At 42.8% G+C, this 14,574-nt stretch overlaps 2 protein-coding genes across 5 annotated transcripts; one reads left to right on the top strand and one right to left on the bottom strand.

Annotated features, from left to right (window-relative positions):
• Positions 1–319: 319 nt before the first annotated feature.
• LOC135489630 (post-GPI attachment to proteins factor 4-like) lies at positions 320–7,353 on the bottom strand. 4 transcript variants are annotated; one of them, XM_064775061.1, is made up of 2 exons: positions 7,277–7,353; positions 320–1,822 (listed from the first exon to the last, which is right to left on the bottom strand). In XM_064775061.1, exon 2 carries the CDS (start codon positions 1,765–1,767, stop codon positions 484–486), a length of 1,284 nt encoding a protein of 427 aa, XP_064631131.1. In that variant the 5' UTR covers positions 1,768–1,822; positions 7,277–7,353; the 3' UTR covers positions 320–483. The 4 variants fall into 4 exon arrangements, with proteins under 4 accessions (XP_064631131.1, XP_064631135.1, XP_064631132.1 ...); XM_064775065.1 differs by having other exon boundaries at positions 320–1,593; positions 7,277–7,324; XM_064775062.1 differs by lacking the exon at positions 7,277–7,353 and adding an exon at positions 2,161–2,212.
• Positions 7,354–9,372: 2,019 nt separating this feature from the next.
• Positions 9,373–12,318, top strand: LOC135489188 (actin, cytoplasmic). Its single transcript, XM_064774415.1, has 2 exons — positions 9,373–9,575; positions 10,967–12,318. Exons 1-2 carry the CDS (start codon positions 9,450–9,452, stop codon positions 11,969–11,971), a joined length of 1,131 nt encoding a protein of 376 aa, XP_064630485.1. The 5' UTR covers positions 9,373–9,449; the 3' UTR covers positions 11,972–12,318.
• Positions 12,319–14,574: the final 2,256 nt, after the last annotated feature.

Here is a 14,574-nt window from a genome sequence, read left to right on the forward strand (position 1 = left end):
AAATGTGCTGCATAGGAGTCTTCTCCCTCTCCGATTCCCTTCATTGTTTCCAGCACTAGAAGACAAAGTGCTCATTTCTGGGAGAACTGTCTATCATGTCACGGTTTATTCCGTTGGACAATCACATCATTATGTCTTCAGACGTTTAGTTTAAACATTCTGCGAAAAGGTGTCGCCTCGGGTTAGCAAGTGTAACGCAATGAGGTGTCTCCAGTAATATAGTCATTCGTTCATACCCGCTCGTTCCATGATGGTAAGCAAGTGGTCAATCTGAATAACGGGTGCAATAAAATTAATGGACACACTCATGATGTGGACATTATTCTTATAAACTTTATTGAAAACAACACACGCAATTGAGCACTATTTCGTTCTCCTCTACCTTAAATATTTTTACTTGACACGAAAGATTTGTTCAGATTTCTGAACTACTGGACGTAACGGGGCCTTCCCGTGCGTCTTAACGCATCGTTTTCCCGCGTTTTAATTGACGATGAACGGGTTAAGAGTTTTTCTTCTGAGAGCGGAGAACATACCGATATGTTCCACAAGGTTCGGCGAAATCATTCTGCCTACAAAACGAGTGTCTTGTTTGAAAGTTTCCAAAATATAATCCTTCGCGTAACCTTTTCTGGACGTTGTCTGATGGAAGTATTTCACAAGCGTGTGCGCGGTGGAGTTTGGAAACAGCATGGCCGGCGTGCAACAAGATGGCGCCGGGACAATCTGGTAAAAGTAGTTTGAGAATTCGCGCACTTTTAATAAATTGCTTCGTCCTATACAAAAGAAAAACAATGTGAAATAGATGATTGTAAACAGCCATAGTCGGTGTAAGCCGATTTTATCGATGACTTTTGTCAACCGGGATAGTATCCCTAATGAAATTGAACCAAATATAGCACCAAGGGCGAGCAGTTCTGGAATTCTTTCAACCTGATAGCTGAAGAAACTTAAGAGTCTCATAGGGTGATATAATTTAATGTAAGCCGTTTCTTGGCGTTGTTTCTTCGTGAAAAAATACTCAAAGGAATGTGTGAGTATGTGATGAACTGTCCGAAATGCATTATCAACCAGAATTGCGTCATCTTCCAACAATAAAACGTAGTCAGGTCTATGTTTTAAAGATTCGTTGAGACAGTACGCGTAGTCGTTTTTCTCTTTTTCAAAAATACTCCGACTTTCTAGCTGCCCAAGTCCGTACTTGGCAAAACGATTCATAAGAGGGATATGTAAGGCTTCTGACAAGAACTTTGCCTCTGTGTTGTCCATTGGCTGAGAATCTACATTACATATCGCCATCTGGAAGAAATCATCATTACTTGCCGCGTGAAACTCCTTCAGAAGTCGGTGTGTTTTGGCGACAGCTTGCGTCAGGTATTTCGTTCCATGTCCCTGTGAGTTTGCCCGACTGACAGATATCACAGTAATAAGCACAACAGAGTTCGGAACAGAGTGTTTAGCTTGTCCAGCGGCAGTTAGATTTATGTTACGCCGTAACGCATTGCCTTCGCGAGTGACGTAGTCGGTTGCCGCCTCGGCATTGATGTCATTCTGTTTCCATACCTTACTCCTTTCGTATTCAAGATCCTGTGGCTGAATAAAAAACAACGAATTTGGCAATTTTTGGCACAGTAACGGCAGAAAGATAAAAAATGTCACAAAATATACCATGGCCAGCCATCGGTATGTTTCGTGATTCAAGACATCCTTTCCAAATTTGACCGAGGATGACGTCATTCGTTTTAACGGTGATGTCAGGTAGTTCATCACACGGCATGGCTTCTTGATGTTCTGGAGACATTTCTTGCGAGGGAGACAAAATCTGAAAGAGATAACATAAAGGGAGAAATTATACCAAGGAATACACGATTTCGAAGCTGTTTAAACTGCTTTAGAAAAATGAAGAAGGCCAACACCGACATATTCCCTTTAATAAAACCGATGCGATGACAGATCCATCGTCTTCCATGTAATGTATTTTGCGGGTTTCCAGGGTATGATAGGGTTGAGACTGTAGCGTCAAGCAGTCGGCCGCAAATCATTGGGAAAAGCGTACGCGTACAAACCTTCTATCCATTTTGTGCCGAAATTCGATATCCCTTGTTTTATTATCTTGACTTCATTACCTATAGTGCAATGTTTTTAACGAATTTTCCTTACCTGCATACAATGCGGACCCAATGTATGGACGTAACCGCGGCGAGACGTAATCGCTCGGCTTCTATCCATTTTGTGCCGAAATTCGATATCCCTTGTTTTATTATCTTGACTTCATTACCTATAGTGCAATGTTTTTAACGAATTTTCCTTACCTGCATACAATGCGGACCCAATGTATGGACGTAACCGCGGCGAGACGTAATCGCTCGGTTATGCCGGTGTTTATTCATGCAGGTGCTGTGTATCTACATACATTATATATACAGGTGGGTGGTCTTATCATGTAATCACTAAATATTTAATGGCATTACATAAAGATAAAGTTAAAGTTTACAGTCTGCACTTTAACCCCGGTCTGTCCTGAAACCTTTCAGTAGACCACAGATGAGCTGCTCAACCAGCGCTACAATCTATGCATTTCTGACCGGTACCCATTTATACACCTGGGTGCAGAGAGGCAAGTAAGACAAAGAGACCTGCCTACAGTCTCACGCCGACAGTGGGGATCGAACCCGGGACCTCATGACCGCTGGTCGAGAGTCCAAGCCACTACACCACAGCGGCTCCCATGTGTTACGTGACGACGTTACCGCATTGACCATAATGAATCTGTATCTTTGGTCGGGGGGGGGGGGGGGCGAACACGACCTTATCTGGCCCATGATGTTAGGAATCGTTGACAGATATCCTTGTATGACCCGAGGAAACAACATAGATATGGAACCTACCATTATAAGGAATCATCGACAGATATCCTTGTATGACCCGAGGAAACAACATAGATATGGAACCTACCATTATAAGGAATCATCGACATATATCCTTGTATGACCCGAGGAAACAACATAGATATGGAACCTACCATTATAAGGAATCATAGACAGATATCCTTGAATGACCCGAGGAAACAACATAGATATGGAACCTACCATTATAAGGAATCATAGACAGATATCCTTGTATGACCCGAGGAAACAACATAGATATGGAACCTACCATTATAAGGAATCATCGACAGATATCCTTGTATGACCCGAGGAAACAACATAGATACGGAACATACCATTATAAGGAATCATCGACAGATATCCTTGTATGACCCGAGGAAGCAACATAGATATGGAACCTACCATTATAAGGATTCATAGACATATATCCTTGTTAGACCCGAGGAAACAACATAGATATGGAACCTACCATTATAAGGAATCATAGACAGATATCCTTGTATGACTCGAGGAAACAACATAGATATGGAAACTACCATTATAAGGAATCATCGACATATATCCTTGTTAGACCCGAGGAAACAACATTGATATGGAACCTACCATTATAAGGAATCATCGACATATATCCTTGTATGACCCGAGGAAACAACATAGATATGGAACCTACCATTATAAGGAATCATCGACAGATATCCTTGTATGACCCGAGGAAACAACATAGATATGGAACCTACCATTATAAGGAATCATAAACAGATGTCCTTGTATGACCCGAGGAAACAACATAGATATGGAACCTACCATGATAAGGAATCATAGACAGATGTCCTTGTATGACCCGAGGAAACAACATAGATATGGAACCTACCATTATAAGGAATCATAGACAGATATCCTTGTATGACCCGAGGAAACAACATAGATATGGAACCTACCATTATAAGGAATCATCGACATATATCCTTGTATGACTCGAGGAAACAACATAGATATGGAACCTACCATTATAAGTAATCATAGACAGATATCCTTGTATGACCCGAGGAAATAACATAGCTATGGAACCTACCATTATAAGGAATCATCGACAGATATCCTTGTATGACCCGAGGAAACAACATAGATACGAAACCTACCATTATAAGGAATCATCGACAGATATCCTTGTATGACCCGAGGAAGCAACATAGATATGGAACCTACCATTATAAGGATTCATAGACATATATCCTTGTTAGACCCGAGGAAACAACATAGATATGGAACCTACCATTATAAGGAATCATAGACATATATCCTTGTTAGACCCGAGGAAACAACATAGATATGGAACCTACCATTATAAGGAATCATCGACATATATCCTTGTTAGACCCGAGGAAACAACATTGATATGGAACCTACCATTATAAGGAATCATAGACAGATATCCTTGTTAGACCCGAGGAAACAACATAGATATGGAACCTACCATTATAAGGAATCATCGACAGATATCCTTGTATGACCCGAGGAAACAACATAGATATGGAACCTACCATTATAAGGAATCATAGACAGATATCCTTGTTAGACCCGAGGAAACAACATAGATATGGAACCTACCATTATAAGGAATCATCGACATATATCCTTGTATGACCCGAGGAAACAACATAGATATGGAACCTACCATTATAAGGAATCATAGACATATATCCTTGTATGACCCGAGGAAACAACATAGATATGGAACCTACCATTATAAGGAATCATAGACAGATATCCTTGTATGACCCGAGGAAACAACATAGATATGGAACCTACCATTATAAGGAATCATCGACATATATCCTTGTATGACCCGAGGAAACAACATATATATGGAACCTACCATTATAAGGAATCATAGACAGATATCCTTGTATGACCCGAGGAAACAACATAGATATGGAACCTACCATTATAAGGATTCATAGACATATATCCTTGTATGACCCGAGGAAACAACATAGATATGGAAACTACCATTATAAGGAATCATCGACATATATCCTTGTTAGACCCGAGGAAACAACATTGATATGGAACCTACCATTATAAGGAATCATCGACATATATCCTTGTATGACCCGAGGAAACAACATAGATATGGAACCTACCATTATAAGGAATCATCGACAGATATCCTTGTATGACCCGAGGAAACAACATAGATATGGAACCTACCATTATAAGGAATCATAAACAGATGTCCTTGTATGACCCGAGGAAACAACATAGATATGGAACCTACCATTATAAGGAATCATCGACATATATCCTTGTATGACCCGAGGAAACAACATATATATGGAACCTACCATTATAAGGAATCATAGACAGATATCCTTGTATGACCCGAGGAAACAACATAGATATGGAACCTACCATTATAAGGATTCATAGACATATATCCTTGTATGACCCGAGGAAACAACATAGATATGGAAACTACCATTATAAGGAATCATCGACATATATCCTTGTTAGACCCGAGGAAACAACATTGATATGGAACCTACCATTATAAGGAATCATCGACATATATCCTTGTATGACCCGAGGAAACAACATAGATATGGAACCTACCATTATAAGGATTCATAGACATATATCCTTGTTAGACCCGAGGAAACAACATAGATATGGAACCTACCATTATAAGGAATCATAGACAGATATCCTTGTATGACTCGAGGAAACAACATAGATATGGAAACTACCATTATAAGGAATCATCGACATATATCCTTGTTAGACCCGAGGAAACAACATTGATATGGAACCTACCATTATAAGGAATCATCGACATATATCCTTGTATGACCCGAGGAAACAACATAGATATGGAACCTACCATTATAAGGAATCATCGACAGATATCCTTGTATGACCCGAGGAAACAACATAGATATGGAACCTACCATTATAAGGAATCATAAACAGATGTCCTTGTATGACCCGAGGAAACAACATAGATATGGAACCTACCATGATAAGGAATCATAGACAGATGTCCTTGTATGACCCGAGGAAACAACATAGATATGGAACCTACCATTATAAGGAATCATAGACAGATATCCTTGTATGACCCGAGGAAACAACATAGATATGGAACCTACCATTATAAGGAATCATCGACATATATCCTTGTATGACCCGAGGAAACAACATAGATATGGAACCTACCATTATAAGTAATCATAGACAGATATCCTTGTATGACCCGAGGAAATAACATAGCTATGGAACCTACCATTATAAGGAATCATCGACAGATATCCTTGTATGACCCGAGGAAATAACATAGATACGAAACCTACCATTATAAGGAATCATCGACAGATATCCTTGTATGACCCGAGGAAGCAACATAGATATGGAACCTACCATTATAAGGATTCATAGACATATATCCTTGTTAGACCCGAGGAAACAACATAGATATGGAACCTACCATTATAAGGAATCATAGACATATATCCTTGTTAGACCCGAGGAAACAACATAGATATGGAACCTACCATTATAAGGAATCATCGACATATATCCTTGTTAGACCCGAGGAAACAACATTGATATGGAACCTACCATTATAAGGAATCATAGACAGATATCCTTGTTAGACCCGAGGAAACAACATAGATATGGAACCTACCATTATAAGGAATCATCGACAGATATCCTTGTATGACCCGAGGAAACAACATAGATATGGAACCTACCATTATAAGGAATCATAGACAGATATCCTTGTTAGACCCGAGGAAACAACATAGATATGGAACCTACCATTATAAGGAATCATCGACATATATCCTTGTATGACCCGAGGAAACAACATAGATATGGAACCTACCATTATAAGGAATCATAGACATATATCCTTGTATGACCCGAGGAAACAACATAGATATGGAACCTACCATTATAAGGAATCATAGACAGATATCCTTGTATGACCCGAGGAAACAACATAGATATGGAACCTACCATTATAAGGAATCATCGACATATATCCTTGTATGACCCGAGGAAACAACATATATATGGAACCTACCATTATAAGGAATCATAGACAGATATCCTTGTATGACCCGAGGAAACAACATAGATATGGAACCTACCATTATAAGGATTCATAGACATATATCCTTGTATGACCCGAGGAAACAACATCGATATGGAACCTACCATTATAAGGAATCATAGACAGATATCCTTGTATGACCCGAGGAAACAACATAGATATGGAACCTACCATTATAAGGAATCATAGACAGATATCCTTGTATGACCCGAGGAAACAACATATATATGGAACCTATCATTACGTAAGGAACTATAGACATGACACCTACCATTATATAAGGAATCCTTGACTAAACGACCTTCATCCAGGATCATCTTCCGCTGCTCTCTATCCACAGATGCATCCCCGTACTCTAGCAGTGTCTCATTATCGTCTGATTCCGCCCGTTACCATGGTAACGTATCGATGGCGGCGACGATGTGGTCGACTTTAACATTGATAGTGATCGCCGGGTGGTCCTTTAACCACCGACTCTCGTATTAATTACAACATAATTAAGTCATTCGGGATTGATGGATTGATATTGTCATTATTGATAATTATGACAAAGCATGCTTTTGTGAAAGTGTATGAAAGGGCAAGACAAGAAACCAATAAAAGTGCTCTTTCAAAAGCGCCTCCAGTCTAGACTCCTACGCAGTCCATTTCGTCATCCAGATCTTCCTTCCTCTATGGCGACAAGACGAGGCCGGTCCACTGCGTCCGGAGTGGACTCCAGTCGTGTGTAGGATATACCTGGAGTTTCGTCGAAATATATTTTTTGTGAAACACGTTTTTTTCCTGCGGGAGACTCCCATGCAGTCCCTTCGTCACCCGGGCAACATGACGAGGGCGGTTCATTGTGGCCGGAGTGTAGTGGGACTCCAAAGCCTGTATACCTAATGATAAATTCCATGTATCGACAAGGATGGGCCCTTAATTTCGCCACTGTTCCTCATGCAACGTGGAGAACAACAAGGATGGACCTTTTGATTTTGGCTTACTGGACTTTGCGCAATATTTCGCCAAAAAAGTATTTTACGCAACGGTCCCTAGGTGACTTTTCCTATTCATAATACACAGCCTGTCCATCCTAGATCGTGGTTACATGGGGAGTAATCGTTGTAAAATTAGGACAAACGCAAAGACAGTTAACCCGGGTACCACTATGTTTACGATGCGAACGAGCCATATAAGTCATTTTCAGCATTTTTTTCATTGAACATTTGCGGGTACAGCGTCACAGGGAGCAGCATTGAACGGTAAACAGGTTCACATCATATTCAGACAACGGCTTGTAACGGCCATACAGGAAACGATTCGTATCACGCATACATTGCATTCAGACATTTGAGCTTCCAAGCTTTGAGAAATAACAGGTCATGTGCGAATTTGGCATGTAATTTTGGTAATTTACGTGAGTACATTTTCAACCCCGAAAAGTGTGACGTGAAGTTATGCTTTTATTCAGTAAAAATCGCTAGGCATGTCCAACAAGACATGTGTCTCAGCTGCCTGGGTGGGTGTGGGTCATCACTCATCCATACTGGTGACTGACACCATGTATCGAACTTGACGTACTGGGGTAAAACATAATGGTCTCTCCCCCATTTCGCTCGTTTCGTTTCGTTGCGCAAAGTCCAGTAAGCCTTTGATTTTAGGCAAACACAAAAACAACATATACTGAGACTCACCACCGACGTCTCCAACAATACACTTTCAGGATGCGCTATATCAAATTCCCATCTTTGTTACCAAAAGGGGTCAGGATGGTGTCGGTGCTCAAACACTCCTGCGATGGAGTGTAGGGGTCGGGAGGTATATCTTCAAAATGTGATAGGTAAAACAAGCTTTCGTTTCGGCAGAGCTAAAATACATGTATATTAGTGAATCATCTAGGTCAGCATGTCGATACGCCCGTTTATAATAACATAATTTCGGTCAAATGAATAATTGGTTAATCCACAGCTTTTCTCGGCCTAAACATGGGCCTTGGAGCAGGCCCAGACAGACAGAATATGAATTGCTTGGCAAGGCCGCGCGGTCATTGGCCTATAAAATTGGTCCTGGGATTCCTTCAGTGAATCAGTAAAACCTTGGGATGATGTTATTTACAAACTAGGCCTGTTGTCTGTCAGTCAACATGTGTTCCCTGTTTGTTTGGACGAAACAGCTCGAGACCTTACGTAACATTATTGTCGCATATTACAATTTCCCGGGACCTTCATTGAAAGAGGTTATATCACATCGCCTCATGAAAATCACCAACCACCATATATGGTCACACAATTCCATATAAGGGAATATAGACTCGCTACCAAAGGACGTGCATAATGCTTTAGAGGCTTTTCTAATTGCGGAAGGGCCTGTTTAAATATATTGGACAAGTCGCACCCAATACTCATTCTAACTTCAGCACTTGAGCAAGTCGCCTCGCGAATCCTAGAACTCAACCTCTCAATATGTGTGACGAGGATGTTGCCGCTTTGGTCGTGGACAATGGATCAGGAATGGTGAAAGCTGGCTTTGCCGGCGATGATGCCCCACGAGCCGTCTTCCCATCCATCGTCGGACGCCCAAGACATCAGGTTAGTAAAAAGGCTATTTTTCAAGCTGTTTTATGAAACCCGGAAATGTCTAGGTGGTGGGTGGGGCTCTGTGCATTGCCATCCCGAATACCGTCCTGACATAATCGGTGGTTTTAAATATATTCCGCCTCTCGATATTTCAAATTTGTACACGAGGTATAGGAGTATAGCAAAAACCTGATCTCCGGATGCCCGAATACGGATGCGCTGTCCGACCGGGTCGGAGGTAGGAGTATCAAAAACCTGAATCTCTGGATGTGGCAAACCGGGCATATATATTATTTGCAGTGGCGGTTAAGTGGATTGTGAAATGGCCCCACCCAAAAAAACGAAAATGGCGATTCCCCAGCGTAAAGCGATCCTGTTCACAACGTGAACGCTCGGTGACCAGAATATACGGTTTGCCATGTGTTTGAAGGACGATTTCTTTTTGTGCAGAATCAAAACCGGTCTTCTTTTTTCCGTTTAAGTTTTACTCTCTGCGACTGTGGCTATGTTCTGCATTTATTTTCATGATGTGCACCATACTTCCAAGAATCCGTCACTCTAAACTTGGCATGTTGATATTTCCCTTCCAAGTAGGCCCTGTGCTTATGTATACATGTATATAGGCCTGATCATGGTAACTGTCGTCATGATTCGACCTATTTCGTATTGATTGTCAGGAAGTGTTCATTAAGATAAACATCCCCTCGTTATAATTGGGGGAGTGTAAACCGTATATATAAATATCTAATTGGCCATTTTATTGGTGAATACCATTGTACAGGCGCACAGTTCGTGTCAGAAGTAACATCTCCCACCGTGTAAAATAACGACCTTTACTCCGCACACCTGGTTAGTCTGCACGCAGAGAGGGATGTTACTTTGGAGTAGTACTCGATACGTTTGAATACCGAGAGACTCCAAGGGTGTGCCTGCTGTAGGTCTGACCACGCCCAGAGCTTTTGTTTCCCGGCTATTATTGAAAAGTTGAAATGAAATATCTTGCGTCACCGGTTTCTTTACTACCTTGGTTAGCGAATAGTTCAGCGACAGTGACCAGCCTTAACTTGATTCTTGTAATTTGATAATCAAACCTTGATATGCATAATATAGATCGGAGGTCAAACCAACGCGGTTTAGTTGGAAAATAAACAAAGCTTTGATCCTAATGGGATCATAAGACGTGACCAACCTCGATATAAACTTAGTAGACGAGCAGCGTAGCTTATCCTGTCCGTTAGAGTCGGCGTCGACCTCGGCCTATGGACACGCACCAATACAAACGCTCTCGAAGACGCACGACCCCCTCGCCGACAGGACCATTTCCTTCCTCGTGGTTTCAACTCCTCTTGACACCATCAATAGTTATAATATACTTATGAAGTTCTCAATTCGTGTCTTTCCAGGGCGTCATGGTTGGCATGGGACAGAAGGACAGCTACGTCGGCGATGAGGCCCAGAGCAAGAGAGGTATCCTTACCCTGAAGTACCCCATCGAGCACGGTATCGTCACAAACTGGGACGATATGGAGAAGATCTGGCATCACACCTTCTACAACGAGCTTCGGGTTGCCCCAGAGGAGCACCCAGTCCTGCTGACCGAGGCTCCCCTCAACCCCAAGGCCAACAGGGAAAAGATGACACAGATCATGTTCGAGACCTTCAACAGCCCCGCCATGTATGTCGCTATCCAGGCTGTCTTGTCCCTGTACGCCTCTGGTCGTACCACTGGTATCGTCTTCGACTCCGGCGATGGCGTCAGCCACACCGTACCAATCTACGAGGGATACGCCCTTCCCCACGCCATCCTCCGCCTTGACTTGGCTGGCCGTGATCTTACCGATTACCTCATGAAGATCCTGACCGAGCGTGGCTACAGTTTCACCACCACTGCTGAGAGAGAAATCGTTCGTGACATCAAGGAGAAGCTCTGCTACGTCGCCCTTGACTTCGAACAGGAGATGCAGACGGCTGCTTCATCAAGCTCCTTGGAGAAGAGCTACGAACTTCCCGACGGACAGGTCATCACCATCGGAAACGAGCGATTTAGGTGTCCCGAAGCCCTCTTCCAGCCCAGCTTCCTGGGTATGGAGTCTGCTGGTATCCACGAGACCACATACAACAGCATCATGAAATGTGATGTCGATATCAGGAAAGACCTGTACGCCAACACTGTGTTATCTGGTGGTTCCACCATGTACCCAGGCATCGCCGACCGTATGCAGAAGGAGATCATTGCCCTTGCTCCACCAACGATGAAGATCAAGATCATTGCCCCACCAGAGAGGAAATACTCCGTATGGATCGGTGGCTCCATCCTTGCCTCTCTCTCCACCTTCCAACAGATGTGGATCAGTAAGCAGGAATACGACGAGTCTGGCCCTTCCATCGTTCACAGGAAATGCTTCTAAACTCTGTAATAAAGTCTTGAAACGACTTGGGACTGTTGAGTTCTGGTCACATAATCTCAGATTCAAACAAAATGGTTGCCCAACCGCTTAACTGCGGTCTAAATTTGATAAGAAGGCTTGACTTCTAAGCTGCTCAAAGAACAATTCTAACCTCCCATTCACGAACTAAGACTGAAGTTTAATACCGGCGCAGCACACATTGCACTTCCAGGTTTCCGGCCTGTGCAATATTGTAAACTAGTTCAGGAGACGTTCGCGGTGAATTTCGGTGCTTGCTCCGTGGTGATGTCGTCCTTGTGCTGTAATACATGGAATTTACATGTAATTAAATAAGTTTATATATTTTATACATCGTTTTCTTGTGTTTTTGTCTCGAGTCCCCACTCAAGGGCGAATGATATTGCTATTGCGGGGAGGTGGTTTTTCGACCTTTTTGCTCACCGATTGTGGTGTTGTGACCGATGGTAAAGCCCACTTTGTGAAAACCGTCAAACCAGAAGTCGTCGCCAACGAAGGACGCCCCCTCCTCCCCATCATCATTGACGTGCTAGACCCCCCCCCCCCCCCCCCCCCCCCCCCCAGATAGTGTACCACTGCAAGCTGGTTGTACTGATCTTAAGTTTTCCATAGTTTGACGGAAAAGCGGGTATACCTATGAAGGTGGATTGTAGTAGGGATCGAGTTTCCTTGTCCAACCCTTGTGTCATCTTCTCATTTTAAAGGTGCATGGCCACAGTGTGAAACACATTTTTCAGCGCACAGAATTACCTTTGACACCGATACGGTGTTCTGTCTTCGTAGTCTAACGACCTTTGACACCGATACGGTGTTCTGTCTTCGTAGTCGAACGAACGCGGATCCCGGGTAGTCTACCGGAGGCGAATTTCTTTTCCTGAACCTTTGGGGCACCATCGTGTAAATTTGTACAGGGATTTTTAGCCAATCAGATGTCGACAAATACATGACGTCAGAAGTCTTAGAAACTTTAGAGCAGTTGGTAGAGCGCTCGTCAGAAATGGCAGAATACGATGTTCGATCCAAAGGTCGCGAGTTCGAACCCGTTTGTGGACAACATTTCTTTTTTTTTCGGAGCAGCCCGTGCTGGACTCCTATATATGCTAGTCCATTTCGTCATCCCGTTCGTCCAAGGGTACGGAACGAGGCTGGTCCACTTAATCCGGCGTGTTGTCCGTGCCAGCTCTGGTCCGGTAGCAACCGAAGACAGTCTTTGTCGTATGTGCCAGCTCTGGTCCGGTCACAACAGAGAACAGTCTGGGACGTATCTACAAGGATGGTTGATGTTCGTACCCTTGGGAGGTGAACACGCAGAGGGAGAAGACATTGCTTGCGGTCCGTTACATATTTTGTTGACAACGGTCCAGCCCTTGAAGTGACATCTCCAGATTGCGAATCTACTACTTTGTCGCAACACCCTGGTGTTGTGGCAAGGACGTTGGATGTTGGTACCTTGATGGGCTCTGTTTTGTGAATGGCATTAGCTGTTGATGCGAGGTCTAGGAAGTGCCTGTCGTCACACTGTTCAGTGTTCAATGCCATTCAGTGGTGCCATTCAGTATAGCTAAGTAACACTAAACGTCTGACAAGTTGTCCTCAAAATAAGTGCAATCAGACAGTTGAAGCCCCCAAAAGTCTATAGTCACAGAGAAGGACCTCTGCTCGATAGCCTCTTCATGGAGTGTCGTGGCCATCCTCAATAAAAGCCTGGCAATCTCCACCCAAGGTCAAATGCAGATAAGGGCTCCAAAAGGTAGTGAGAAAGCACTGTCTCTGGTTGTCACTGTGGCAGGCTTCCCTACACTCTGGATGCAGTGGACCAGCCTCGTCCCACCCCATTGGTAGACTATGTTAAGGAGGACAACTGGACTGCCTCGGGAGTCTAGGCTCCAGGAGAGAAGGGGATAATGTGATCCATCTGAAACCAAATAGATTTAAGTTGCTTTTTATGTATCACGTAATCTACACCGAAAGCTCCATATAATCTGAGGTATGTCCCATTTCAGAAGTTGTCTTATAAAGAAACTAGATAAAGACCAATGTTCCTTTCACATATTTACATGATGTTCTTTATTTACAAACAGTAAATAACATAATATACAAAATGAAATGGCCAGGGCCATTGTGCTCACCTCATGTGGAGGAAAGATGGATAAAGAGCATGGTCTTGTGTCATGTAGTGTTAGGTTTGATGTAGGTCCAAGCAATTACAATTTCCCCAAAATGGTCAATTTACAGTACATTCGACCTCTGTGACCTTGAAAAGTAGGTCAAATCAAAGAAGACCCGGGTGTCACATTGAATGGATGTTAGAATTAGATGTACCTATGATATAAAATTGGTGCCAATCGGGCAAGTCATTACTAGGAATAATGGCATTTTGAAGAATTTAGGATTTGGCCCCTCCCTGGAGGCCAAACGGCAAATCAGATCGCACCAAACTTCGGTACCTGAGATCACCTGACCAAGGGGTACATGTGTACTTAATTTGTGATCAATAGTCATTGCAGTTAAGAAACATGCCATAGTTACGGCCTGACGGCGAATTTACGCCATTTGACCTCTGTGACCTTGACAAGAAGGTCAAA

This window comes from Lineus longissimus, chromosome 6, assembly GCF_910592395.1.
Source record: "Lineus longissimus chromosome 6, tnLinLong1.2, whole genome shotgun sequence".
Lineage (NCBI taxonomy): Eukaryota > Metazoa > Nemertea > Pilidiophora > Heteronemertea > Lineidae > Lineus > Lineus longissimus.